At 49.5% G+C, this 25,029-nt stretch overlaps 1 protein-coding gene across 5 annotated transcripts in view; it reads left to right on the plus strand.

Moving 5' to 3' along the window:
- SETX (senataxin) overlaps positions 1-24,022 on the plus strand; it is a 34,078-nt gene extending 10,056 nt beyond the window's left edge. For 4 of the 5 annotated variants that reach the window (XM_068155954.1, XM_068155955.1, XM_068155953.1 and 1 more), the window contains exons 10-26: positions 30-4,799; positions 5,627-5,738; positions 6,710-6,886; positions 8,068-8,297; positions 9,764-9,931; positions 11,165-11,321; positions 12,912-13,013; positions 13,959-14,071; positions 15,100-15,171; positions 15,597-15,746; positions 16,203-16,310; positions 17,168-17,355; positions 18,038-18,130; positions 18,805-18,969; positions 19,845-19,946; positions 21,427-21,514; positions 22,513-24,022. In XM_068155954.1, the coding sequence (XP_068012055.1) occupies positions 30-4,799; positions 5,627-5,738; positions 6,710-6,886; positions 8,068-8,297; positions 9,764-9,931; positions 11,165-11,321; positions 12,912-13,013; positions 13,959-14,071; positions 15,100-15,171; positions 15,597-15,746; positions 16,203-16,310; positions 17,168-17,355; positions 18,038-18,130; positions 18,805-18,969; positions 19,845-19,946; positions 21,427-21,514; positions 22,513-23,274 (7,557 nt within the window). In that variant the 3' untranslated portion in view covers positions 23,275-24,022. The remainder of the gene's footprint in view (positions 1-29; positions 4,800-5,626; positions 5,739-6,709; positions 6,887-8,067; positions 8,298-9,763; positions 9,932-11,164; positions 11,322-12,911; positions 13,014-13,958; positions 14,072-15,099; positions 15,172-15,596; positions 15,747-16,202; positions 16,311-17,167; positions 17,356-18,037; positions 18,131-18,804; positions 18,970-19,844; positions 19,947-21,426; positions 21,515-22,512) is intronic. The other variant, XM_068155958.1, reaches the window with a different exon arrangement.
- Positions 24,023-25,029: the final 1,007 nt, after the last annotated feature.

Genomic DNA, 25,029 nt, shown 5'->3' on the forward strand with positions numbered 1-25,029 from the left:
GGATGCTGAGTGGAGGCTTTGTCTTGCAGGACACGGGGTGGAAGGCTGCCATTTGCCCGGAGTACTGCCCCGGCCTGTACGAGGATATGCAGACGCTGGCCAGCGTGCTGCAGTCTGACATGGGCAGAGAGATGCGTGTCCACGAGAGCACCTTCCTCTGGTTCATCCCTTTTGTTCAGTCCCTGATGGACCTGAAGGACTTGGGTATGGCATACATCGTGGAAGTCATTCACTACCTCTGCTCGGAAATCAAAGACACCCTCAACAAAAGGATCCAGCAGTGCGACAAGGTCGCTGAATTTTTCCTCCTGATCTTGGTGTCCATCATTGAGCTGCACAGGAACAAGAAGTGCCTGCATTTGCTGTGGATTAGCTCCCAAGAGTGGGTGGAGGTGGTGGTGAGAAGCTCTAAGCTGCCTGCCTCGGCCTTCAGCCGCCGCACCGACAGAGCCCCCGGCGTGAGAGGCTCCCCCGGATCTCAGCAGGCCTCCAACTCCGTGCAGCAAGCCTGTGTGCAGCTGATCCGCAGCCTGCTCAAAGAGGGCTACCAAATTGGGCAGCAAGCTCTCTGCAAGCAATACCTGAACAAACTCAACCTCCTCCTGAGAGGAAATCTGTCTCTGGGCTGGCAGCTGACCGACCAGGAAACTCAGGAATTGCAGGTGTGCCTAAGGCAGGTGATAAGAAGCATAAAGAACAGGCCACTGAATTCCTCTGCTGCTGCAGGAAACAATGCAAGCTGCCCAACCTTGCCTGCTGGGTCTGTAAATCAAGAGAAGAGTGATGATGACTGCAAGGCAAGTGGACATGGCAGGGATGACCTTTCTTCCCCAGCTGCTGCTGCATCAAAGGAAGGGGGAGATGGAGATTGCCAGGAGAGCCCTTTCTTCAGAAGAAAGAGTGCTTGGGAGGAGGAATGCAGGGACCCATCTATAAGTACAAGGTGTTGGACATCCACAAAAGGCCTCTTGTTGATTAAGAAGGAACCTGATCAATTTCCAGCTCAGAACTCTTTGGCAACAAAATTGTGTAGGAAAGTTCAGGAGACGAGGGCAGATGATCACGTGGCAGGGAAAGGCCACCCAGCTCATCAGAGCCTTAACCCAAATGCTCAGTGTTCAGATGGCAGGAGAGGCCCAGAGCTGGAAACCCAACGTGAAGCAGGACCCATAGCTGCAGTGCATCTGGCTGCTCCACCTCGTGTTGCTTCTCATGGGGATGTTCACAGCTCAGATAGAAAGCAGAGCAATACAGCTCCCAGTTCTCCTTCAAAGCTTGAGGTAAATAACTTCAAACTCAGGGATCTGAAAATCACAGTAGAGAGATTACCACTGCCCTTCAAAATGAAGCAGCTAGCAAAGCCACCTGACTTGAGGACCTCTTCAGCAGCAAGTGCTTCAAAAGCAGAGGCAGATCAACCCAAGCTGGGTGCTGGCTATCCAGGTACAAGCAAAGCCTGTCCTAAGTATCAGGCAGGGGATACTGCATGTGGAAAGGACATCTCTGTTGCTACTCCACCTTTGAAGAGTTGTGAAAGTCCACAGGAGGAAAGTGCCAGCAGTGCTTTTCAAACCAGAGTGGTCCCCAGTAAAGCAGCAAAGAAATCACCAGTAGATTGCTCTGTCTCCTCTAGGGATGAACCAGCTTTGCAGAGGAGTGGAGATTTGTTTTCAGGGACTGGTGCCAAAAAAGCCCTGAGAAAAGCATCTACTGGAAAGAAGTCACATTTGCCCCGGCAGCCTGCATCTAAACCAAACTCTGACATGCAAAAAGCTTCAGGCTGGAAGCAGCCTCGTTTGGATGACTTGGTTAAATCTGACTGCAGAGGTCACGTTTCAGAGGCCTCTTGTATGAAGGAAACTTCAGCAAATGGTTGTGTGCCATCTAGCTCTGAAAGCAAGGGGGACCTGCCCAGCCCTGCTTCTCAGAGCAGGCTGCTGTCTGTGAAGGGTGGAGCAAGTGACAGGCTGTTGGAATTTTCAGAGTATTTCAAGAGAGAAAACAGTTCAGTGGTGGAGAAAGAGAAAGGTGGTGTGGAGGTGGAGCCTGAAGACAACTCTGTAACGGACTCCCAGGTTGACAGAGAGCTCAGTAAATTATCTTTAGCTGCCTATGCCAAAGGTGTCAACTTCCCCTTTGAGTCCAGCCAAGAAAGCTCCGTCCATGACAGTGTGAGTGATGTGAGAAGGAAGGTGAAAGGTGCTGTAAGGTTTTGCTTTGATGGCCAAAGTACCAAGCCTTCCTCTGAGGGTGGCAGTCGAGCCATTGTCATTTCAGACTCCTCTTCTGAAGAAAGTGTGGCTGAGGAGGAGGAGGAACCAAAAGAAGTCGATGAAACAATGTCCCTTGACAGGCAGCCTTCGCCTTCCAGCTGCGCTTCGGAGTTCATATCTCCAAACTTCCACTTGTTCCTGGATGAGTGTGAGTCTCAGTGCTTTGAGTTTGAAACAGATGAGGATGTCCACTCAGTTTGGTCAGACACTCAAGCCATGGAGCCAACTCAGGAGTACAAACAAGATCAGCTTTCAGCCACAGCTGGCAGCAGTAATTCAGGTGATGCACAGAGCGACGACGCCCTTGACCACACCATCGACTGGGGTTATGAAGTGGATTACATAACTGACGAGCTGATGGAGGAAGAGGTAACCCTCATAGAGAAGCAGCTAGGAGATGCTTCTCAACAAGAAGGTGGTGATCAGGATGGTTGCTTCAATCATATGGAGAAGCAGCTGGAAAATACTTCTCATCAGGAAGAAGGTGGTCACAATGGTTGCTTTGTTCATATGGAGAAGGAACCAGAAGATACTTCTCATCAGGAAGAAGGAGGTCATGATGGTTGCTTTGTTCATGTGGAGAAGGAACCAGAAGATACTTCTCATCAAGAAGAAGGAGGTCATGATGGTTGCTTTGTTCATGTGGAGAAGGAACCAGAAGATCCTTCTGATCAGGAAGAAGGAGGTCATGATGGTTGCTTTGTTCATGTGGAGAAGGAACCAGAAGATCCTTCTGATCAGGAAGAAGGTGATCGTACAAAGAAAGCAACTAACTTGGTGTTGGAAGAATCTGTTAGTAAGGGAAATGTGGGAGATCAGCTGGAGAATGTTGCAGACAAAGGTCCAACTGTTGCTCAAGACTTCACCCTGGACTCAGCTGAACCCAGAGCATCTACATCTAGCATCTCCTTGGCTTCAAAGCTGGCCCTGAAGAAGAAGAGCCTGAGCCCACGGAACAGCGTAGCCAAACATAAGGTAGCAAGAACCGTTCAGAGAAGTCCTAAAAACCCTCTTCTTAAAGCAGCACAGAGTAAACTACTCCTAAATACCTCAGCTTCTCAACCTGGCAGGTCACTGCCTGCAGTGGTTCCTCCAAAGAAGGTTAGGCAGTGTCCAGTCCCAGCATCAACTGTAGAGAAGCTGGGGCTGAAGAAGGCTCCTCGCAAGGCGTTCGAGCTGTCCCAGCGCTCTCTGCAGAGCATCGTTGAGCTGCGCAGCCACGGGAAGGCTGCAGGCAGGGTTGGGCAGCCCCAGAAACGGAAGGCAAAGGCAATTCCTGCTCAGACTCTGTCCATAAAGTACAACAAAAAATTCCTAGCCTGCCAGGACTTTTTAAGGCAGACAAGGCCCCGAAAACGTGCCCCAGAACCTCTGGGAGGTTCTGAGAGTAGAAACAAAGTAAGGAGAGTGGATGTAAAATTAAAGAAACCAAAGCCTCCAAGCTTGGGACTGGCAGCTGGGGAGGGATCTGCTGAAACCCAAAAAGACAAAGGGAAGAAGGCTGTTTGTCCCTCTGAGGAGCCACATGCCTCTAAACTGCTGTGTTCTATAGGCTCAAGCAGAAGATCAGAGGATGACAGCATGATGGTTCCTCCTGTACCTACAGTTTCAGGTCTCTCTTCCACTGTGCTTGTTGGAGATGATAGTGACAAACCTTCAGGCAAAGGCTGTGTTGTCCAACCTGAGTCTGAGAAGACAGCTTCAACAGAAAATGGGTGTGAAGCAGATGAGGACAGTGGAGATGATGATAATTTGTTTTTAACTCAACTAGATCCTGAGGACATGGAGTTATGTTCCCAGGTGGAAAGTGTTGAAGACATTACTATAGGTAGTAAAAACCCTGAGGAGATGAACACTGCTGAGAGCCTTCAGCAGAGCGAAGCCTCAGCTGTGGTGCAATGCAAGCACACAGACTGTGTGGAGAAGGTGGGAAAGCCAGGAGAGTACTGCAGGGAGCATTCAGCCAGCAGCTTGGAAGGAGACCACGTATTTGCCATCCCTCTCCTGCCACCTCCCAAACCAAGAAAGCCTTCCACCGCCAAAATCTTCAGCTCAGCGAGCTCCTCCCGCAGTGCAGCCTTCAGCAAGGACCTAGAGGATGGTAAAAAGCTGCCCCCAGCTTCCAAAAGCAAAGTGATGGCAGCGAAACAGCTGGTGGCCAGGCCCCCCGGGGTAAGGGCTGCACCGACAGCTGCTCAGCCCCCCAGGCCTCCCAGTGTGAGCAATGTACCTCAGCCCTACAGCTATGGCAACGTTCTTCAGTCACACAACAGGCAGAATGAGATTGCTCCAGCTGCCTCCAGAGGAGCTGCCAGAAGCAGCCCTGGTGCTAAGCAGAGGGACAACACCACTTTTGTGAATGAAGTTCTGAACTGGACTTACGAATCCATCGCAAACTGCAGCCAGTTTGGACCTCCCAGTAGCCTCCTGCAGTCTGTTGTGGCCCCTGTTCCTGTCCACTTCCAGGGATACAATGACTATTTCAATACCTTCTTCCCCTTGATGATGCTGAATGCCTTTGAAACAGTAAGTGGCTTTCTGGGCCTTGGTTTGTTTTCATCAACGCAAGGAAATTTTACCAAGAGATTCAAAATGTCTGTGGTTTGGTTTGGGTTTTGTTTCCTCCAAAATGTCCTCTTTACCTTCTGAAGATTCTGTTCCAGAGTCTCAGCACTCTCCTACTGAAGAGCTTCTTCCTAAGCTCCAGTCCCTCAGCTTCAAACCATTCCCCCTTGGCCTGTCTCTAGGCAGGAAAAGTCAGGAAAAGTCCCTCTGCAGCTCTCCTGTAGGATCCCTTCAGCCATTGCAAGGCAGCTCTAAGGTCCCCTGGAGTCTTTTCCAGGCTGAACACCCCCAGCTCCCTCAGCCTGTCCTCAGAGCAGAGGTGCTCCAGCCCTTGGATCATCTTTGTGGCCTCCTCTAGACTCTCTCCACCAGCTCTGTGTCCTTCTTATGCTGGGGACACCAGAACTGGACACATTTGAGGTGGGGTCTCACAAGAGCAGAGTCAAGGGGCAGAATCCCCTCTCTTGCCCTGCTGGCCACACTCCTCTGGATGCAGCCTGGGAAGGATTTGCTGCTGGGCTGCATGAGCTCCCCTGTGTTTGTTAGGAAGTGTTTTGTGAGGCAGTATGGTAAATGGGTGGGGACAAAGTGCTCTTGTTTGCTCTCTCTGTTGTAGCTCATGTCTAGGTATTAGCAAAGGCATGGCTGAGGCTCTGTGCTCCCTCTGCTTGCCACTCTGTTGGCTGCTTCTTGTTTCTGTTTGCCCTTTGAGTCAGGAGAAGCTGCTCTTCAGGTAACACTGAAACCTTCAAGGTGTTTTTATTTAGCTTTGCCTTTCCAACATGTAGCTGGCACAAGGCTGGATAGAAAACCAGAGGGGAAGAGAGAAGAGCTACTACCTGCTCTGTAAGAGTGAGCTGCCAGACTTCCGTGCTGATGTGAAAACAGCACATTTCGAAGGTAAGAGGGGGCCCTTCTCTGTCAAACCCTGTTGGAATGCTCAAGGAGATGATTCCTTATCATGAGCTACTGCTTGGAGGTAGAACTTTATTTGCTTTCAATACAGAAAGCATCTTGAATTTGCTGTTCAACTCCTCTGCAGTCAGCTGGGATACCCCCAACTAGACCAAGTTGCCCAGGGCCACATAAAGCCTGATCTTGGATGTCTCCAGGGATGGGGCCTCCACCACATCCCTGGACAGCCTGTTCCAGTATTGTACCACTCATTGGGAAGAGCTTCCTTCAGTTTCCCAGCTAAATCTGCCCTGCTGCAGTTTCAAACCATTGCCCCTTGTCCTATCCCCTCAGGCCTTTCTGAACAGCCCCTTCCCAGCCTTCCTGCAGGTCCACTTCAGGTACTGAAATGCTGCTGTAAAGTCTCCCTGAAGCCTTCCCTTCTTCAGGCTGAGTAACCCCAGCTCCCTCAGACTGTCCCTGTAGCAGAGGTGCTGCAGCCCTCTGATCATCTTTGTGGCCTCCTCTGGATCCACTCCAGCAGGTCCATGTCTTTTTTGTGTTGGGGACCCCAGAGCTGGACACAGCACTGCAAGTGAGGTCTCACCAGAGCAGAGGGGCAGAATCCTCTCTCTTGATCCTTCTGGCCACACTGCTTTTGATGCAGCCCAGGATGTGATTTGCCTTCTGGGCTGCAAGTGCACATTGCTGGCTGATGTCCAGCTTCATTTCCATCTTGGACACTGGGATTTTGGTTCAGCTTCTTTTGGTAGATGAAAAAGCCTTTGGCTGGCTCTGTCCTTACGCAGTGCTGTGTTCAGGTGCAAGAGTGCAGGAGGGATTGAAAACTCTTCAGAGTCTTTTAGCATAGCCTTTAGTAGCTTGAAAAGTTCACAGCTGTGCATTCCTGGGGGTGGTGGTTGTACTTCTGTGGGCAGAGAAGCAAAATAATCCCAATGGCTTTGCTTTTCCAACAGCTCATCTTCGAGAAGTGGATCTGGCAAGGCAGCTTCACCCCAAGGAGGACGACGTAGTCTTTTTGGTGGTCCAGAATAGAAAAGACTCCTTCAAGGAAGAAAAGGAGATGGAAGACTCCAAAGTGTATCATGTGGGGCTTGTGACACGCTTCTGTCGTGCCTCTGGCTCCTCAGCCAGTGAGTAAATGGGGTTGGAATGCAAGGGGGATCCTTCCTGGTGCCGTGAAATGCTTCTCCGCAGCTGGCTGTCAACGTTTGTCACATCCCACTGACCTCAGGGGAAAATGGGAGTGTTTGGCCACTCTAGTTGGACTCTTGCATGCTAGAAGCTTTGGAAAAAGGCAGGAACTGAAGCTGCAGCCCTGCCTTCCAGGTGTTTTCCTAGAGAAAACATCAGGGCAGATGGTAATGCTTTATGTAAGAGCAGACTGATGTGTGAGTTCCATGCATGCAGCTTTAGTACCTTGCCATGAGCTTCAGTGCTCTGACCCAAAATGTCACTGTCTCCTGGAGCTGAAGTTGTGAATTGCCAAGGTTACCAAATACTAAGATTAATGCTGACTGATGAAACCAGTGATCTCAGCTGGTCTGGGGCCTTTGGGCTTTGATTTTTGGTTGGTTTAGAATCATAGAAGCACAGAATTGTTAGGCTTGGAAGGGACCTCGATGATCACCTAGATTCAACCCCCCTGCCATGGGCAGGGACCCCTCACACTAGATCAGGTTGCTCATAGCCACATCCAGCCTGGCTGCAAACACCTCCAGGGTTGAGGCTTCCACCACCTCCCTGGGCAACCTGTGCCAGGCTCTCACCACCCTCATGGGGAACAACTTCTTCCTGACAGCCAATCTGAATCTACCCAGTTCTAGTTTTGCTCCATTCCCCCCAGTCCTATCACTTCCTGACACCCTCAAAAGTCCCTCCCCAGCTTTCTTGGAGCCCTCTTAGGATACTGGAAGGCCACAATTAAGTCTCCTAGGTTTTGTTGGGTCCTTTTGTTTGTTTGGAGGGGGTGGGAACAGTGTTTGAAGTTTTTGCAAGCATTTGGTTGCTGACAGCTTACTAGACGGCGACAGCTGGTTCTGGTGAGGTTTTTGAGTGACCTGTTTGAGCATCATAGAATCCTAGAATGGTTTGGGTTGGAAGGCACTTTAAAGATCATCCAGTTCCAACCTCCCTGCACCTCCCACTAGAGCAGATTGCTCAAGGCTCTATCCAGCCTGGCCTCGAATGTCTCCAGGGAGTGGGAGTTAACAATTTGCAGTTAACAATTTGGATATTCTTTGAATTAACCAACTTGTTTGTGTGTTGTTTGGTTTTTTTCTCCTCCCTCCCTCCCTCCCTCCCCCTCTGGCAGGACATAAGGAGCAGCACACTGTCTATCATGTTTCTGTGCAAACTCGAGGCAATTTGTCCTTCTCCAAGAACAAGCAAGTCAAGTGCGTGGTGGTCGGCTCCCTGGTGACCACGCGCCGGGAGTTCCGAAGCCTGCTGCTGCTGAGCAGGAGCCCCCTGGCTAAAGCCATCATAAATCCATCCTACAACGACTTCTGCCCCAGAGATTTGCCTGTGGCTTCAGAAAGTGCTGTAAGTCCTGCAGCTTGAAGTGGCAGAGATGACCAAGTGGGTGTTGCAAAACTGGGTTTGCGTGGCGTTGTTTGAGCCGACCTACAGAGAACCACAGGATGCTAGGGGTTGGGAGGGAGATCATCTAGTTCAGCCCCCTGCCAAAGCAGGGTCACCTAGGGCTGTTTGGCCAGGATGGCATCCATCTAGAGATGGAGACTTCACAGCTTCTCTGGGCAGCATGCTTCTGTTAGGAAGAAGTTCTTCCCAGCAAGAGAGCTTGGCCATTGGAATGTGCTGCCCAGGGAGGTGGTGGAGTCACCATCACTGGAGGTGTTTGGGAAGAGCCTGGATGAGGCACTTGGTGCCATGGTTGAGTTGATCAGATGGTGCTGGGTGATAGGTTGGACTTGATGATCTCAAAGGTCTTTTCCAACCTGGTCTGGTCTATTCCTATTCTATTCTCCACCACCCTCAAAGTAGAGAAGCTCCTCCTCATGTTTAGATGGAACTTCCTGTATTTGTGCCTGTCACCCCTTGCCCTCTCACCAGGCATCACTGAAGCAAGTGCAAACAGATGGCTTTCAGATACTCTGAGGCACAATAGTTGATTGATTGGGTGGGTGGAGAGGAGCCTGGATTTGCTCAGGTGTTGCAGTTGTATTGATGAGGATTCCAGTGGAATTCTTTAAGCAGCTTTCAGTTTCTTTTCCTTACTGGAGAGGAGGTGTTCAGGGCCAGGTTGGGTGAGGCCTTGAGCAACCTGGGCTGGTGAGAGATGTCCCTGCCTATGGCAGGGGGGTTGGAACTGGATGATCTTTAAGGTCCCTCCCAACCCAACCTAGTCTATAAATCTATGAAATAAGATGCAGTATGGAAGAGGTAATGCAAAACAAATATGTGGAGAGCAAACAAAACCTTCCTTGCAGCTTTCAAGTCAGGGCTGGGTGGGAGCAAGCCCAGAATCAAAAGCTTCCATGTCCTTTAAGTTTTGAGTTGTAGCTAGAGGGATGAGGAACATTCTGAAAATGTTTAAACAAGGAAGGTTTGATCTCTGCTGGAGCAGCTCTGCTGTGAGCACAGGCTGAGGGAGCTGGGATTGTTCAGCCTGGAGGAGAGAGGACTCCAGGGGCACCATAGAGCTTCCTTCCAGTACCTTTTCTTAAGGGTGCCTTAGAAAATAGGGTTAGGGGAAATGGTTTGAAGCTGAGGCAGAGCAGGGTTAGACTGGAGTTTAGGGAGAAGTTCTTCAGTATGAGGGTGGTGAGACTCTGGCACAGGCTGCCCAGGGAGGCTGTGGCTGCCTCCTCCCTAGGGGTGTTCAAGGCCAGGCAGAGTGAGGCCTTGAGCAGCTGAATCTAGTTGAGAGGTGTCCCTGCCATGGGAGGTTGGAGCAGATGACCTCTGAGGTCCCTTCCAACCTGAGCCATTCTAGGATCAATCAATATTCAACAACTAATTATTTTTGCCCTTGTCTCTTTCCTCAGACATCTGATATGAATGACTACAATGAAGGTCAGAAGAGAGCCATTGAGACAGCTTATGCCATGGTCAAGCAGCACCCAGGGCTTCCCAAGATCTGCCTCATCCATGGCCCACCTGGAACTGGGAAATCCAAAACCATTGTTGGCCTCTTGTCTCGTGTCTTGAGAGAAGTAAGTGAAGGTGCTTGCTGTCTGCTGCTGCTGCTTGCTGTCCCAGGGGCACTCACTGATAGCTTTAAGTACAAGTAATTAGTGGGGCTGTAATTCATTAAGCTCACTTAATTAAATGTCTACTGTGTAGGGTGGAAATAATACCTTTGGGGCATCTTGGCAGAAAGCAGTCTCTGGGACTTACAATCAAGGAAACATGCAGGGGGTGGTGGGATAAACACTTAGGAAGTGGGGGAAAAAATCCTGAAGGTTTTTGATGGGTTAAATGATATTTGGCCTGGCCCTGCACAAAGGCTTGGTAAAGAAAAGATCCTGAATATTATAGACCCATTGAATTATATCCTTTGGCCTGGCCCTGTACAGAGGCTTGGTAAAGAAAAGATCCGGAATATTGTGGACCCATTAAATAATATCCTTTGGCCTGGCCCTGTACAAAGCCTTAGTAAAGAAAAGATCCTGAATATTTTGGACCTATTGAATTATATCCTTTGGCCTGGCCCTGTGCAGAGGCTTGGTAAAGAAAAGATCCTGAATATTTTGGACCTCTTAAATTATATCCTTTGGCCTGTCTCTATACAAACACTTAATAAATAAAAGATTCTGAATATTTTGGACTTAATAAATGATACTCTTTGGCCTGGCCCTGTACAAAGGCTTGGTAAAGAAAAGATCCTGAATATTGTGCACCTATTAAATGATATTCTTTGCCCTGTCCCTATACAAAGACTTAGTAAATAAAAGATCCTGAATATTTTGGACCTCTTAAATGATATTCTTTGGCCTATCTCTATACAAACACTTAATAAATAAAAGATCCTGAGTATTTTGGACTCAATAAATGATATTCTTTGCCCTGGCCCTGTCCAAAGGCTTGGTAAATTAAAAACCCTTAGTGTTTTTGATCTGTCAAATGATGTTGTTTGGCCTATCCCTCCTTTAATACATTAAAATGTTCAGAGTTTTCTGAAGTAATGCTATGTGGCCTGCCCCATTTCATGGTTTTCATATCCCCATCCAATAAATGAATTCAATTTCTCCCTGGTGAAAGGGATTCTGTGCCAATGTGATCAATACATTTGACCTGTTGCCATTTAATGCAAGGCAGATGCTTGGGAGCTCCTCAAGCCGAGCGGCCTCCATCCTCTGCATGCTGATAGTGGAGTCTGCCCTTTGAACTCACAAGCCCCCCAACCTAAAGAGCCTGTCTTGGGTTTGTGGTTAATTCATCTGCAGAACACTAGGGGTGAGAGAACAGCCAGAAAAACGAATCCCAAGATCAAGCCCAACCGCTTCCTGGTCTGTGCCCCATCGAACGCCGCTGTCGATGAGCTGATGAAAAAGATCATCGTGGCTTTCAAGGAGAAGTGCCAGAACAGGCAGGAGCCTCTGGGTATGCTGCATTCTGAACTTCTGGGAGATTTTGTTGGGTGGTTGGGTTTTTATATTTTTGATGTTCAACAGATAGAAAAACCTGAAGGAGAAACCCAAACAACTTATTGTGTCTAACGCTCCGGGACAGCACACAGCTGCTGCGTCCTCACGCTGTTACTCATTGTCATGTGCTCTCCTCAGCTGTGTGCTGTGTGTGTGGGGGGCAATGATTAATAAATCACTCTTTGTCTTTATACAGACATTGATCCTTCCCTCAGAGTGTGGTTCAGGGTCCACTTCCCCCCCCCCCCCCCCCCCATTTCAGGTTCCCTTTCTTCCCCCTTTCTCTCCCCAGTGTCAGGTCCCCCTTTTTTGCCTCCCTCCTCCCCCATTTCAGGTCCCCCTTTTTTCCCCCCCCATTTCAGGTCCCCCTTTTTCCCTCCCTCCTCCCCCATTTCAGGTCCCCCCTTTTTCCCCCCCCATTTCAGGTCCCCTTTTTTCCCTCCCCTCTCCCCCATTTCAGGTCCCCCTTTTCCCCTCCCTCCCCCCCCATTTCAGGTCCCCCTTTTTTTCCCTCCCCACCATTTCAGGTCCCCCTTTTTCCCTCCTTCCCCCCCATTTCAGGTCCCCTTTTTCCCTCCCTCCTCCCCCATTTCAGGTCCCCCTTTCCCCCCCCCCCCCCCATTTCAGGTGCCCTTTTTTCCCTTCCTCCCCATTTCAGGTCCCCTTTTTTCCCTCCCCCCCATTTCAGGTCTCCCTTCCCCCCCCCATTTCAGGTCTCCCTTTCCCCCCCCCCCCATTTCAGGTCTCACTTTCCCCCCCCCCCCCATTTCAGGTCTCCCTTTTTCCCCTCCCCATTTCAGGTCTCCCTTTCCCCCCCCTCCCATTTCAGGTCCCCCTTTACTTTCTCCCCTTTTCAGATGTAAACACAAGACTATAACCTTGCTTTTGAATCAGTCTGGGCTTTTGCTGATCATCTTGACCAAAGTGATGAAAATTTTGATGGCTTAGAGCCTTGCACTTCCTTTTTGTTTTTATTTCCTCCTAGTTTGGGACTTTGATGCAAAGAAGATGAACTCTAAGCAAGGCATCTAGGTTGTGATTGGGGGGGGTGGGACACAAAATTTTCTCCTTCTAAGCAAATATTAATTCAGTATTGAATTGGCTGAATCCAGGATTGAGTTGGCTGGAGTCAGCTCATGAGATGAATCAGCTGCCTTGCTGCTGCTCCTCACTGATGTTCTCACCCAGGAATTCTCTACATTTTAGGTGGAGAAGCCTGAGGAGAAAGTTGTTCTGTTAATTCAGAAGAGCATTTTAACTGCTTGAAAGCACCAGATGTTTGCTCTTAGGCTTTCAGAACTCCTGGGGTTTAGGGTTTGGGAGGTGGGGGCTTGGTTTTTGGTCATTGTCTTTAGGTAATGACAATAAATTGCTGCAAACCTCTGAGAAGCAGGAAAAGGGAAAAAAGCTTTTGGTTTGCTACCCAGGATGTTGAAATTGATTTTTGTGTTTGCTTGGTTTTTTTTCTTCTCCCCCCTCTCATGCCCCAAGTGCAGAGGTGATTGGAGCAATCTAAAAGTGTTTTGAATTCTGCTTCTGTAAACAGGAAATTGTGGGGATATCAAATTGGTGAGGATTGGGGCTGAAAAAGCAATCAACAGTGAAGTCCTGGGATTTAGCCTGGATAAGCAAGTTCAACACAGAATGAGTAAGTAAGGTGTAAGTGAGACTTGCCTTTGAGAGCCTGGTGGGGGTTTTGCTTTTGGGGCTGATGGACCAAGCTTTTGCTGCAGTTTTGCATCAGGCAGTTGGTTTGGCAGCCTCAGTGGGAAGATGTCAGCTGAAATATGGCCTAAAATCTGAGGAAATGTAAAGGCAGAGGCAAGATGACTTAAAATAGACAGCATTTTTATTAGTAATGTATAGGATACCTAATATATAATCATTAGAGTTTATGTGTATAATATGGCTGGAGCAGCTCTGAGGGGGAAAGGCTGAGCACCCTGGGGCTGCTGAGCCTGGAGAAGAGCAGCCCCAGAGGGGAGCTGAGCAATGCTCAGCAAGAGCTAAAGGGTGGGGGGCAAAAGGATGGGTCTAGACTCTTGCCAGTGGTGCCCAGCAGCAGGACAAGGGGTTGCAGGCACAAACTGGAACCCAGGAGGCTCCATCTGAACAGGAGGAGGAAATTCTTTGGTGTGAGGGTGCTGGAGGCCTGGAGCAGGCTGCCCCAGAGAGGTTGTGGAGTCTCCTCTGGAGTGCTTTCAAACCCCCCCTGGCCATTGTGACCCTGGGCAAGCTGCTGTGGGTTCCCTGCTTCAGCAGAGGGCTTGGACTGGGTGATCCCCAGAGATCCCTTCCAGCCCTCACCGTGCTGGGATTCTGGGATTTACAATACAATTTCTATCAACTGTGTGTCAAAGCCATGATTTATAGGCAGTGTGCCTGTGCAGCATTTGAGAGCTGAAGCTGGACCCAAATCTTCTTTTCATTTCACAAGACAAAGACCTCCAGAGGGAGAAAACAAAGAGCGAGCAGCACAAATCACTTAGCTCATTTGTTCTGAGCAGCTGAAGATGCATGACTAGGAGCAAAAGTGTTACTGTGGCATAGTTTTTCCTGTCCCTCCTGCATGTTTTGCTTTGTTTTCTCACAGAAAGAAAGACAGCTGACTTGGAGAGGGATATCCAGAAGAAGAAAGAGTCCACAGACCGGAGGCTGGATGAGCTGATCCGGCAGCGTGCCATGAACAAATGTGGGAAGAGGGAGGTAGGAAGCTAATCGTGTTTCTAAGCCTCTTGGTGGGTTTTGTGTCATAGCTGAATCCCCAGAGGAAGGATCTACATTTTAATGCTGCCTCTGAGCAGAAGCTCTTCTTCACCTGCCCTTTCAACTGAAAGAAATCCTGGTTAGCACCAGGAAAGGGAAAGAAGAGCTTTACCTCATGGATTTCCACCAGTGCTCTCAGCTGGCTGGTCATGCCACTGCCTGCTCTGGTGTAGGAGTCTTTGTTTGGTTCTGTCACCAGTTACTTTTTAGTGGAAGCATAGTTAGAAATATTAATGATTTCATCATTTCCAGTGCCTGAAAGGGGCCTCCAAGAAAGCTGGGAAGGGACTTTTTACAAGGGCTTGGAGTGATAGGATCACGAGCAGTGGATTGAAGCTTGAGGAGGGGAGATTGAGACTGGAGATAAGGAAGAAATTCTTTCCAGTGAGGTTGGTGAGACACTGGAACAGGTTGCTCCAGGGAGGCTGTGGCTGCCTCCTCCCTGGAGGTGTTCCAGGCCAGGCTGGATGAGGCCTTGAGCAAGCTGGGCTGGTGGGAGGTGTCCCTGCCCATGGCAGGGGCGTTGGAGCTGGATCATCATGAAGGTCCCTTCCAACCCAAACCACTCTCTGGATCTATGAATTTGACTGTGTGCTTCAAAGCACTGATTTTAACTGGAAATAATGAGATCTCTTGCAGTCTGAGATGCTGGGATCTGTGTTGCACCTCTAGCTTTCCAGTTTTTTGTCTAAGAAGTTTGGCATTTGTGCTCAAATCAGATTCCTGTTGGCAACTGGTGCCCAGCTCACAGATTCCTGTTGGGAAGTGGTGCCCAGCTCACAGATTCCTGTTGATGACTTCCTCAAACTTCTCAGCTTCTTCACACACATTTGATACTAAAAGAGAGTCTGAACAAGTCTAAATGCTTAGCAAAGGAGTTAGGGGAGGGGAGGAAATAAGTCCATGGGAAATGTGTGGCGTTGATTACTCCTGATCCATGGTTTCTCTCTTTCTTTGGCCCCATTTAGAGTCAAATGATAGATGATGAGTTTAACAGAGTTTCAAAGGAGAGAGAACATCTTGCATCTCAGCTAAAAGAGGTAGGGGTTTAATGCTATTTATATACTTGGTAGCCTTTAACTGAGGTGGAGTTTAGGGGTTGATGTGGTTGGGAGTAGGTGGAAGACTGTATGCTCACCCTTAATGGTTGGGGGGGGTTCAAATGTGATGGCAAACTAAACTTTGCTCACAGTTAGTGTGTCTGGAGTGCACAGCTGCAGAGCTCAAGGAAGCCTTCTGCCACTTTGCCACCTCAGTGGTGTTGATTTGTAATTTCAAGTGAGGTAAGACTTGAGTGAAGTCAGCTTGGGACTTCAATTTGTAACAGTGGAGGTAGTTTCACTGGGGGTGATGCACTCTGCATGATCTGTTTGGCAGTTAGAATTGCCCAGGCAGTTGAAAATTGCTTTGAGGTGGTCCAGGAACGCTAACAGAGGGGAGAAATCTTGTCCTGTTGTGCTTGAAGGTTCGGGCACACTCTCAGAAAGTGCAGGCAGAGATCATCCTGGAGTCTGACATCATCTGCTGCACACTGAGTGCCAGTGGAGGAGGCCTGCTGGAATCTACTTTATCCAGGCAAGGAGTTGATCCTTTCAGCTGTGTCATTGTGGATGAGGTCAGTAAAGCTCTTTGGAACTACAGCCTGGTCTGCCTTGTTCTCTGCTTAGGCTGCTTGTGACTGCTGACTGCCCCAGCCTCACCTCTTAACTGATCTCCAGCTCTGTAGAGCCAGGAGATGAAAGAGCAACTCTTTAATTCCTTCCTTTTAATGGCAGACAGCTTTCATGGCTCAAGTGTGGTAGGGATTGCCAGATGGTTGGGTTCCATTTGAATCTGTTTGGAGAGCTCTGCAGATTGAATGACACAAGAAAATTCTGCTTGTGGTTATTTATTAGGGTGGGGAGGGGAAAACCCAGCATCATCTCTGCTTTTCTCTCTTTTAGGTTGAATTTTTAGATGATTTAAAGCATTTGAGTTATTCTGGCTCTCTTACAGGAAATTTTAACAGAGTTCTCTCCACTCCTTTGCTTGTAACTTCTGATTCTTTCTGTCCTGTTTGCATGAACAAAAGGCAGGGCAGTCCTGTGAGGTCGAAACGCTGATCCCACTGATCCATCGCTGCAACAAGCTCGTCCTTGTGGGAGATCCCAGGCAGCTTCCTCCTACTGTAAAATCAGTAGTAAGTGTTCACACTGCCTTTTTTTCTCTCTTGCTCTCTAGTGGATATAAGAACAGCATCTCTAGGAAGTAAGGAAAAGGAATAAAGGGCACTTCAAGGGCAGATCAGGATGTGGAGCCGGTGGGGGTCTTCTGCTCTGCAGGTTTAATCTTACGTGGAGAGCACATCAGTGCTGCCTTCAGTGTGAATAAAGCTGATCCAGATGAGTGAGTGCAACCTCTGTAGACTTTCCTGGTGTGGCCTGGAACTGATTTCATGCACCATTAAGAGTAACTGTGGCAGTAACTTGAGTACAACTCAGCACTTGGCTGGTGATGGATGTGGTTTTGCAGTAGGCTCTGTTAGCTCCTTGTGAGCTGCATCCTGGTTTGCTGTGAGCTTCATTCCTTAAGGAATGAAGGGTGAAGGCTTGTTTGAATGGGGACTTGCTCACCCTAAGGATGAGCATCACAGAATCACTTCCTTACATCCCATCCAGCAGTAAAGACTGTTTCAAACATCTAATAAAGGAAGAAAATGAGTCTGGCTTCTCTGGAAGGATGAATTGGCTGGAGGGTCTGTGCTTGTTTTAGAAGATCCCCCCTGGAATGCTTTTCATTATTGTTGATGTGTTTAAGATTTTACTATGTTGTGACTCAAGAGGAAGTTGTCTTGCTGAAGGCTCCACTGCCAAAACTTCAGCTGCCTGCAGGTGGTCTGTGCTCAAGGCAGGAAGTTGAAGTCCCAAGTCGGTGTCATTGTGGCAGCAGTTTAGAAGATGAAATAACAAATGGTTTTTAGCCCCAAAAAGCCAAATTCCTGTTGCTAATTTGGAACCTAATTCCCCTGACTTCAGCCTCTGGTTTTCCCTCTGGCAGAAAGCTCAGGAGAATGGCTATGACCAGTCCTTGATGGCAAGGCTGCACAGGCACCTGGAGGAGCAGCTCCAGAGCACCATGTTCCGCAGCCTGCCCGTGGTGCAGCTGACTGTGCAGTACAGGATGCACCCTGACATCTGCCTCTTCCCTTCCAACTATGTTTATGGCAGGACCCTAAAGACTGACAGGTGAGTAGCTGTCATGGGTTGTGTTGAGTCTGCACAGGAGCTCTCTGCCCTGTCCTGGGCAGGAGGGGGGGTTCAAAGAAATCACTTCTTGTATCAGGATATTCTTATGACACTAAATATTCTTGAGGTTGTAGAATCAGAGTCACAGCCTGGGTTGGGTTGGAAGGGACCTAAAAGATCATCCACTTCCAATCCCCCTGCTATGGGCAAGGACACCTTCCACTAGCCCAGGCTGCTCAAGGCTCCATCCAACCTGACTTTGAACATTTCCAGGCTTGGAGCCTCCATAGCTTCTCTGCACAGCCTGTTCCAGTGCCTCACCACCCTCATGGGGAAGAATTTCTTCCTACTGTCTAATCCAAATGCATCACTCCTCATCCTCTCCCAGCATGCTGTGTATGAAGTCCCTCCTCAGCTCTCCTGTAGGCTCTTTTAATACTGGAAGACTGCTCTGAGTTCTCCCCAGTGCCTTCTCTTCTTCAGGCTGATCCTTTCAGTTGGGCTCTCCAGAGCTGAGCACAGGACTGCAGGTGGGGTCTGAGCAGAGCAGTGGAAATGAAAGCCTCGGGGGCGGGGTGGGGGAAAAGCTGACAGTTGTTTGTCTTTGCTAACCATGGTGTGAAGATCTGAGGTGGCAGTTGTTAGTTTTATCCTTTCCTAGTGATAAAAATGTTATTTACAGGGCAACAGAAGAGAGCAGATGTTCTTCAGACTGGCCATTCCAGCCCTACCTCATCTTTGATGTTGGAGATGGTCGTGAGGAGCGAGACAATGAGTAAGTCAAGTCCTGCCTTCACCTCAGCCAAATGGGCATCTGCTGGCAGTTAATTGCCTGCAGGAGAGTTCTCTTCTCTCTTCTGTAGTCCCCAATATCCATTAAGCAGCCAGAACTGCATTTCCAACGTGATTTGATTTCATTTGACCAAGAAATACCCCAGGTGTTAGATGGTTTGGGTGTGCTGTTTGCTTGCTTGTTTGTTTTCACTCCTGGTTTGGCTGTTCCTTGGACACCAGTGAGTGCTGCCAGTCTCTGCTAGCTCTGCTACCAGCTTCTTCAGTTCCTCATTTGTTTTTTGTCACTCTTTTTTTTTCCCCTTTCACAGCTGCACAGGGAGGTGACACCAGAAGGTGGCAGGCTCAGGCTTCCCCTTGTCTATCCTGCCAGGAAAGCAAAGCTGTGTGGTTCTGAGGGAAGGTGAAGTGCAACCTTTCACTGCTGTCACCTGTCATTGATGTTAGCACCTCCTCAGGGCCTGCTTGCTAAGTTCTTTGAGCCTCCATGTGAAGGAGGCTGCAGAAGCTGGAGACAGAGGCTTTGACTCAGAGTCATTGAATGCTAGGAGTTGGAAGGGACCTCCAGGGAGGTCCCCCTGCAGATTGGGCTGGAGTGTGGAGTGTCAGAGGGGTGCCAAAAGCATTGCTGTCATGTTTCCATTCTGTCTCCTGCAGGTCTTTCTGCAATCCCCAGGAAGTAAAGCTGGTGATGGAACTAATCAAAGTAATTAAAGCCAGAAGGAAGGATCTGGGCCTTCGTCGCATTGGGATCATCACCCCTTACAGTGCCCAGAAAAAGAGAATCCAAAGGCAGCTGGACCAAGTGTTTGGGAGCAACAGGTAAAGGAACCATGAGTTTTGCAGTGGGCTTGGCCCTTGTGTGCCAGCTCTTTGTTTATCTTCTCAAAAGAGTGGCAAAAACTCTCAATCTTTTTTTCCCCCCTGTACTGAAAACTTTCTTACACTGCTGAAATCTGCTCTGAAGCCTTGCTTTGAAAGGAGAGGTGCAAGCCTCTGGCTTTACAGCAGGCACAGCCTCTTTGTGCCATGGCTTAGCTCTTGTTTGTATGCATGCTTTGATTGCCTTGCCCTTCTGAATGGAGCTGATTTAAAGGCAAACCTAAGGTTCCAAGCTGTGTGGATGCTCTTCACTGATGATGCTGGCCTCAGAAAAGTAAATTCAGCTTCAGCTTCATGAACTGAAGCAGGAATTTACCCTGGGTTATATGGGACAGGTGATACTCAGGATTGTGTTGAGGCTACTCTTCTCTTTTGGAGGAAAGAGGGTTCCAGGGAGACTTGAGAGCTGCATTTCAATATCTGAAGGGGACCTGCAGCAAGGCTGGGGAGGGACTGTTCAGAGGGGGCTGTGGGGGTAGGATGAGGGGCAATGGTTTGAAACTGGAGCAGGGTAGAGTAGGTTGGACATTGGAGAAAGTCAGAAAGAGGAGGAGAGTGATGAAATCCTGGAATAGGTTGCCCAGAGCTGTGGTTGAGGCCTTCTCCATCCCTGGAAATATTCAAGGTCAGACTTGCTGTGGCCCTGGGCAGCCTGCTGTAGGTGGAGGTGTCCCTGCCGACTGCAGGGGGCTTGGGAGAAGATGACCTTTGAGGCTCCCTTCCAACCCAGTGCCATTTGGGAATCTATTTACATTGGTCTTTTGCTTAAAAATTTCAACTGACAGAGCTGAAGAGCTTGCTAATTCCTTCCTCAGCAGCCCAGGAGAAGTGGATACAGTGGATGCCTTCCAGGGGCGGGAGAAAGACTGCGTCATAGTGACCTGCGTGCGGGCGAACGTCACCAAAGGCTCCATTGGGTGAGTTTGTCCTCAGGTGATTCACAGAGCCCACTTCCAGTGACCCTTCCAGGGCTGGGTTGGAAGGGAACTTAAAGATCATCCACTTCCAATCCCCCTGCCACGGGCAGGGACACCTCCCACCAGCCCAGCTTGCTCAAGGCCTCATCCAGCCTGGCCTTGAACACTTCCAGGGAGCAGACATCCAGCACCTCCCTGGGCAACCTGTGCCAGGGTCTCACCACCCTCACTGCAAAGATGTGTGGGGACTATCCTTGTCATATGACCAGGATGAAGATTCTAGAGATCAAATCACTGCAGCCAGCAAGTTAAAAGGCATCTTAATGGATGGATTTCGTGCTGCTGGCTAGAGATCTCTGAACAAAAGGGACCTGGAAATGCTAAGATTTGCTTCCTGCATTGCCATTTAGTAGTCTTTCAAGATCCCTTTTTGTTCTCTTCTCTCCAGAGATCTAGAGAACTGTAGTATCTGTGCTGCTGGATCCACTCCCCTCCTCTGTTTCCTGCCCCTCTCTATGTTGTTTTTTTCTCCTGTACTGCCCAAATTTTCTGGGGTGGCTCTGGGGCTTTTGCAGCCTTCACTGCAGGGGTTGGGAATCTGCTGCAGGGCAGGTTTCAGTGCATCAGCCAAGCTCTTGTACAGCTTAGTTTGAGCAGGTCCAACATCAGCTGGACCAGCATCCAGGGTCAGCTTTTTTATTAGAGAGGAAAGAGTTGATAGCAGTGCCACAAGCCTTTGGAGTTTGGGTTCTGTTAGGGCTTATTTACCAGCCCTAAAGCAGTGGTTTAGGTTTCAGTCCCTTGGTTTGTGATCCCCCAAAACCTGACAAGGAAAATCACTGAACAGAATCAGTTTTGTTCTGACTCAAAGCAGGACTTTGAGAGCAGTTAGTTTTCATGGTGCACACAGAGAGACTGTCTCCTGCAGGAATGTGCCTTCCACTCTTGAAGCATGACAAAGCAAAATGTGCTTCCAGTGCCAGGTCACCTTTACAATAAAATATTCATGCCCAGCCTTCAGCATTTCAGTAGGAAAATTTCCCCTTGGTCATGCCAAATATTATTACTCTCTTTCAGTTCAGGTCAAAAAGGAAGCTTAAAGTCTTGCTAGGTGAGGTGAGGTTGAGGTCTTCTGTACTTTGAGGAACATTTAAGGAAGCAGTGGTTGGTATTAAGAGGGGATTTGCTCTAAGAAAGGAAACTTCAACAGCAGCAGCTGGAAAGAACTGGAATTCCCTGGAAGGAATCAAAGTGGAAGCAAACAAGCAAGCAGCCCCAGGTCATGTAACAGCTCCTGCAGAGCCCCTCACGTAGGGCAGGGCTGCTGCAGTGGCATCTAGGAATGCGTCAGGAACTGCCTCTGCCTTTGTAGCTGCTACTGTTGCCTTCATCCCTCTGACACTGATAGTGATCTCTCTTCCTCCTAACAAACCTTCTGGAAGTAGCAGTCCCAGAGCTGAGTTTTGCCTTTGTCCCTCAGGTTTCTGGCAAGCCTTCAGCGCCTGAACGTCACAATCACCAGAGCCAGGTTCAGCCTCTTCATCCTTGGAAGACTGGAAACACTCATGGTGGGTAGCAGGGTGAATCATAGCATCTTCTGTCATCCACCCTTTGGGGTCAGGGAAGGGTTGGGGGGCAAGGCACAACCATCCTCAGTCTGTGGAAGGAAGGGATCCTTTCCTAGGGTGGTGTTAAATGAGCCCAGTGCAGGCCTCTGAGGGCTGCTCCTGGAAAGCTTTGGCTGCAACTCATAAAAGCTTTAAAAAAACCCATGATTAAATCATCTGTTTTCCTTGCTTCCAAGAAGGAAAGCTCTAGAAATGACTCTTCAGAATGTAACTGAAATTCATAATCCTTTAGACTTCAAGTAAAACTCTTCTCTCAGGTGGGAAGAGAGGATGAGGGCAGAGAGGATGAGGGCAGAGCTGTTTCCCTGCTTGTTCCTTAGCGTCGCTCCAGCTCCTGCAGTTGCTCCTGGATGCTGGGGCAGGAAAGAGGATTGTAAAAACCCTAAACCATCCCAAAACCTTCTCCTGATCTACAGGTTGTTGGTTTTGACCCTGCTTTGTGTAGTCAGGTGGGCTTTGAGGCTGCTCTTTGCTTGTGCTCTTTGGAATGAGTGTTTGTGAAGCAGAGTCAGCCCCCTGGGGGCCTGAGAATGCCCCCTGGAGGTGTAGGCAGTGCTCTGGAGTGGAGCTCATGTCTTACAGGACTTCATTTCTAATCTTTCTGGGCGTGGGGGCTGTCAGCTACACCACTAGAGGGCATTGAAGCCATGCTCCTGGCTCAGTCTGGAGGAGAGAGAACTCCTCTGGCCTTCATAAACAGAGAAGTTGTCTTTTTGAAGTAGCAGCTGAGTGATGGTGAAGGCTTTTCCCCTGTGCTCCAGCACCCAGAGTTGCTTTGCAAGTGAAACATAAGATTCTTCCATTCCAGAAGGAACCTAGCAGTGGTTGCCATGACACTTGTGTCAGGTACCTTGATTCAAGGGGTTGGGCAGCCTCTGCCCAGCTCTGCCCAGTTGTGCTGAGCTCTTGCTGGTAACTGTTTTGTCTTTTTCTTGAAGGAAAACAAGGACTGGAACGAGTTGATTCAGGATGCTCATAAAAGAGGAGCCATTATCAAGACCTCAGAAGAAAGCTACAAGAGAGATGCTCTTAGGATCTTGAAGCTCAAGCCAACAGTATGGTGTCCAACCAAGGCAGGGACAAAGACACCTGCTCTGCAGCCTCCTTCTTCCAGTGGCAAGAGGGCTGAGCCTGCCAAGCCGAGGGAGGCCAGCGGCAGCCCCTTGGGCCCTGCTGCTGGCCACGCAGCGCTGCAAGGAAGCCGAGGGCCCCAGCAGGCACAGGGAGCTCAGGCTGTGGACTCCAGGAGAGGCAGTGCCTCCACACCCATGCAGGCTGCAGCACCTCCTGCTGCTCAAGAGAGGCCAAGGGACCCAAGGAGGGCAGGCATGGCTGGTAGGACTGAAGCAAAAGGGAAGGAGCAGGCCTCCAAAAGTAGTGGTTGGGCAGCCCAGAGCGCACCAGGGTCAACGCCACAGCAAGGTCATGAGGTGTCCTCAGCCAGCAGGGACCAGAGTTCCAGAGCAGAAGCTCCTAAGAAGCCCCAGCATGGGGTGGGACATTGTGTGCTGCCCTCCACATCATCACCTTCCCGAGCTCGCCACGAGCACAGAGCTGCGGTGCCGAGAAGGAGCTCCACGGCCCCCGGCGAAGGAGGCCACGGGGAGAGCAGCAGGAGGAGCAGGGACAGTCACGCTCCAAGAAGAAGATCAGAGAGCACAGAACACAGCAGCACCAAGAGGAGGAAGACTTCTCACTGACTGCAGCTTTGGCTCCTCCCTGGAAAGCAAACCAACAATCTATGCCCAGATTTCACTCTGGCAGGGACTCTTTTAACTTATTTCCTACTCTTGGAACTCCCTCCTGTTGGTCCCTGAGCTGTCAGCACCTCCTGCTTTGTCCCATCCTGTCCCTGATTGTGAAGGGCACTTTACCCCTACCAGTTGAGAGCTTTCCAGCTTTTGGAGAAGCAGTGAACTCGTGTGGTCACCCAGCCAGTGCCAGGGGGCAAAGGTTGTAACTGTTTCCTGCTGTATATTTGTACAGTGTACAAATAGAGTTATTTTAAGAGCTAATTTGGCAAGAAAAAAACAAAAACAAGAAAGAGGAAAAAAAAAACCCCAAATCAGAGCAGCTTCTTTCCTTCTGCAAATGCTCTTTTCTGAGGGGTGGAATTGTTTTGATGAAGAGCCAGAGCTAAGCAAAAAAAGAAACCAACACCAAGACCCCAAACACACACACACACACACACAAAATAAACCCCAACAGCAAAAAAAGAACCAACAGCATCCCCAAAACCCCCCCAAAAACACAATCTGGAAGACAAAGAGAAACCCTCTCCTCCTCCCCCAACCCAAATCCCCTCAACCCAAGTCCCCCCAACCCATCCAGCCTTCTTCTCTTTTCCCCTTAGCTCTCCCCAGCCTTAATTTATTTGCTAGCCACGAGTGAGTGTTGCAGCGGTGGGAGCAGTGGCTCCTGCCCCCCTGGTGCCTCAGGAAGGGCAGATGTGCATGGGTTGAACAGAGAGAATTCTCCTCCTTTTGTATATTTTACTGCCTGTTTTTATAGGGCCAGAAGAGCTTTTCCTTTCTACAACTGTGCCTTGAGTTTTGTTCTTTTGCTCTTTGCTGCTGCCCTGGCTGGAATCCTTCCTCTTGTTGCAGTGGCGGCACAGAACTGCAGATTAAAGCCTACCAAGGTCTTGTCTGGTCCCAGTGAGTGCATGTGGTGAATGATCAGCAGCACTGTGGCAGCCCAGTCAGAGAGCTGGTTAATACTTAGTGCTCATGACATGGAAATTGCTAGCCAGAGAGCTCTTGGAGGCCTGCAGAGGTCAAAAGGACAAGCAGTGCATTCCAGGGGTTGCTACTGACTCCTTTCCCCTGTGTTTGATGGATTTATAACCAGGACAATGGGGATGGGGGTTGGTGGGGAGGGGAAGCAGAGTGTTGTTAAGAAAGCCTTCCTCTCAGCACAGCAGTGCCCAGTAAAATGGAATCCTTGCTGCTGAGGATGCCTTTGGGTGGCTGTGAAGCATCTCTCCCTCCTCCTGGTGGGCAGCTCTGTCCCAGGGAGGTGAAGAGCAGCGTTTGGTGCGTGCAGGGCTTTGTGTGGGGACAGCCTGGTGTGGTCCTGAGGGTGCAGCACCATGCTGTGGGAGTCCCACTTGGGTTTGGGTGGCCTTGGGGCTGTCTCCATGTTCAAATGCAGCCTGCTCTGAAGCAGGCAGCATCCTCCTGTCCCTTGTAAACTGATCTGTGCTTAGCCAGTGTCAGGGCAGTGACTTTCTCCAAGAAAAGGAGCTGCCAGGCTTCTCTGGCTGGAACTCAGCCACGTTTGAGCTCTGCTGCTTGTCCTGACACACTAATTGCAGTGATTAGTGTTGGCTCTGTCCTTTTAACCTGCTGCCAAAGGGGGGGTGTCAGAGCCAGGTCGGTGCAGCACAGGTGCCTTAACCCTGCCCATCACCAGGTGTGGTTCAGAGGGTGACTGCCAGGGAAGCTTCAGCATCC

This window comes from Melanerpes formicivorus, unplaced genomic scaffold (assembly GCF_026170545.1).
Source record: "Melanerpes formicivorus ecotype bairdi unplaced genomic scaffold, bMelFor1.0.p_v2 SCAF_33, whole genome shotgun sequence".
In the NCBI taxonomy this organism is placed as follows: Eukaryota; Metazoa; Chordata; class Aves; order Piciformes; family Picidae; genus Melanerpes; species Melanerpes formicivorus.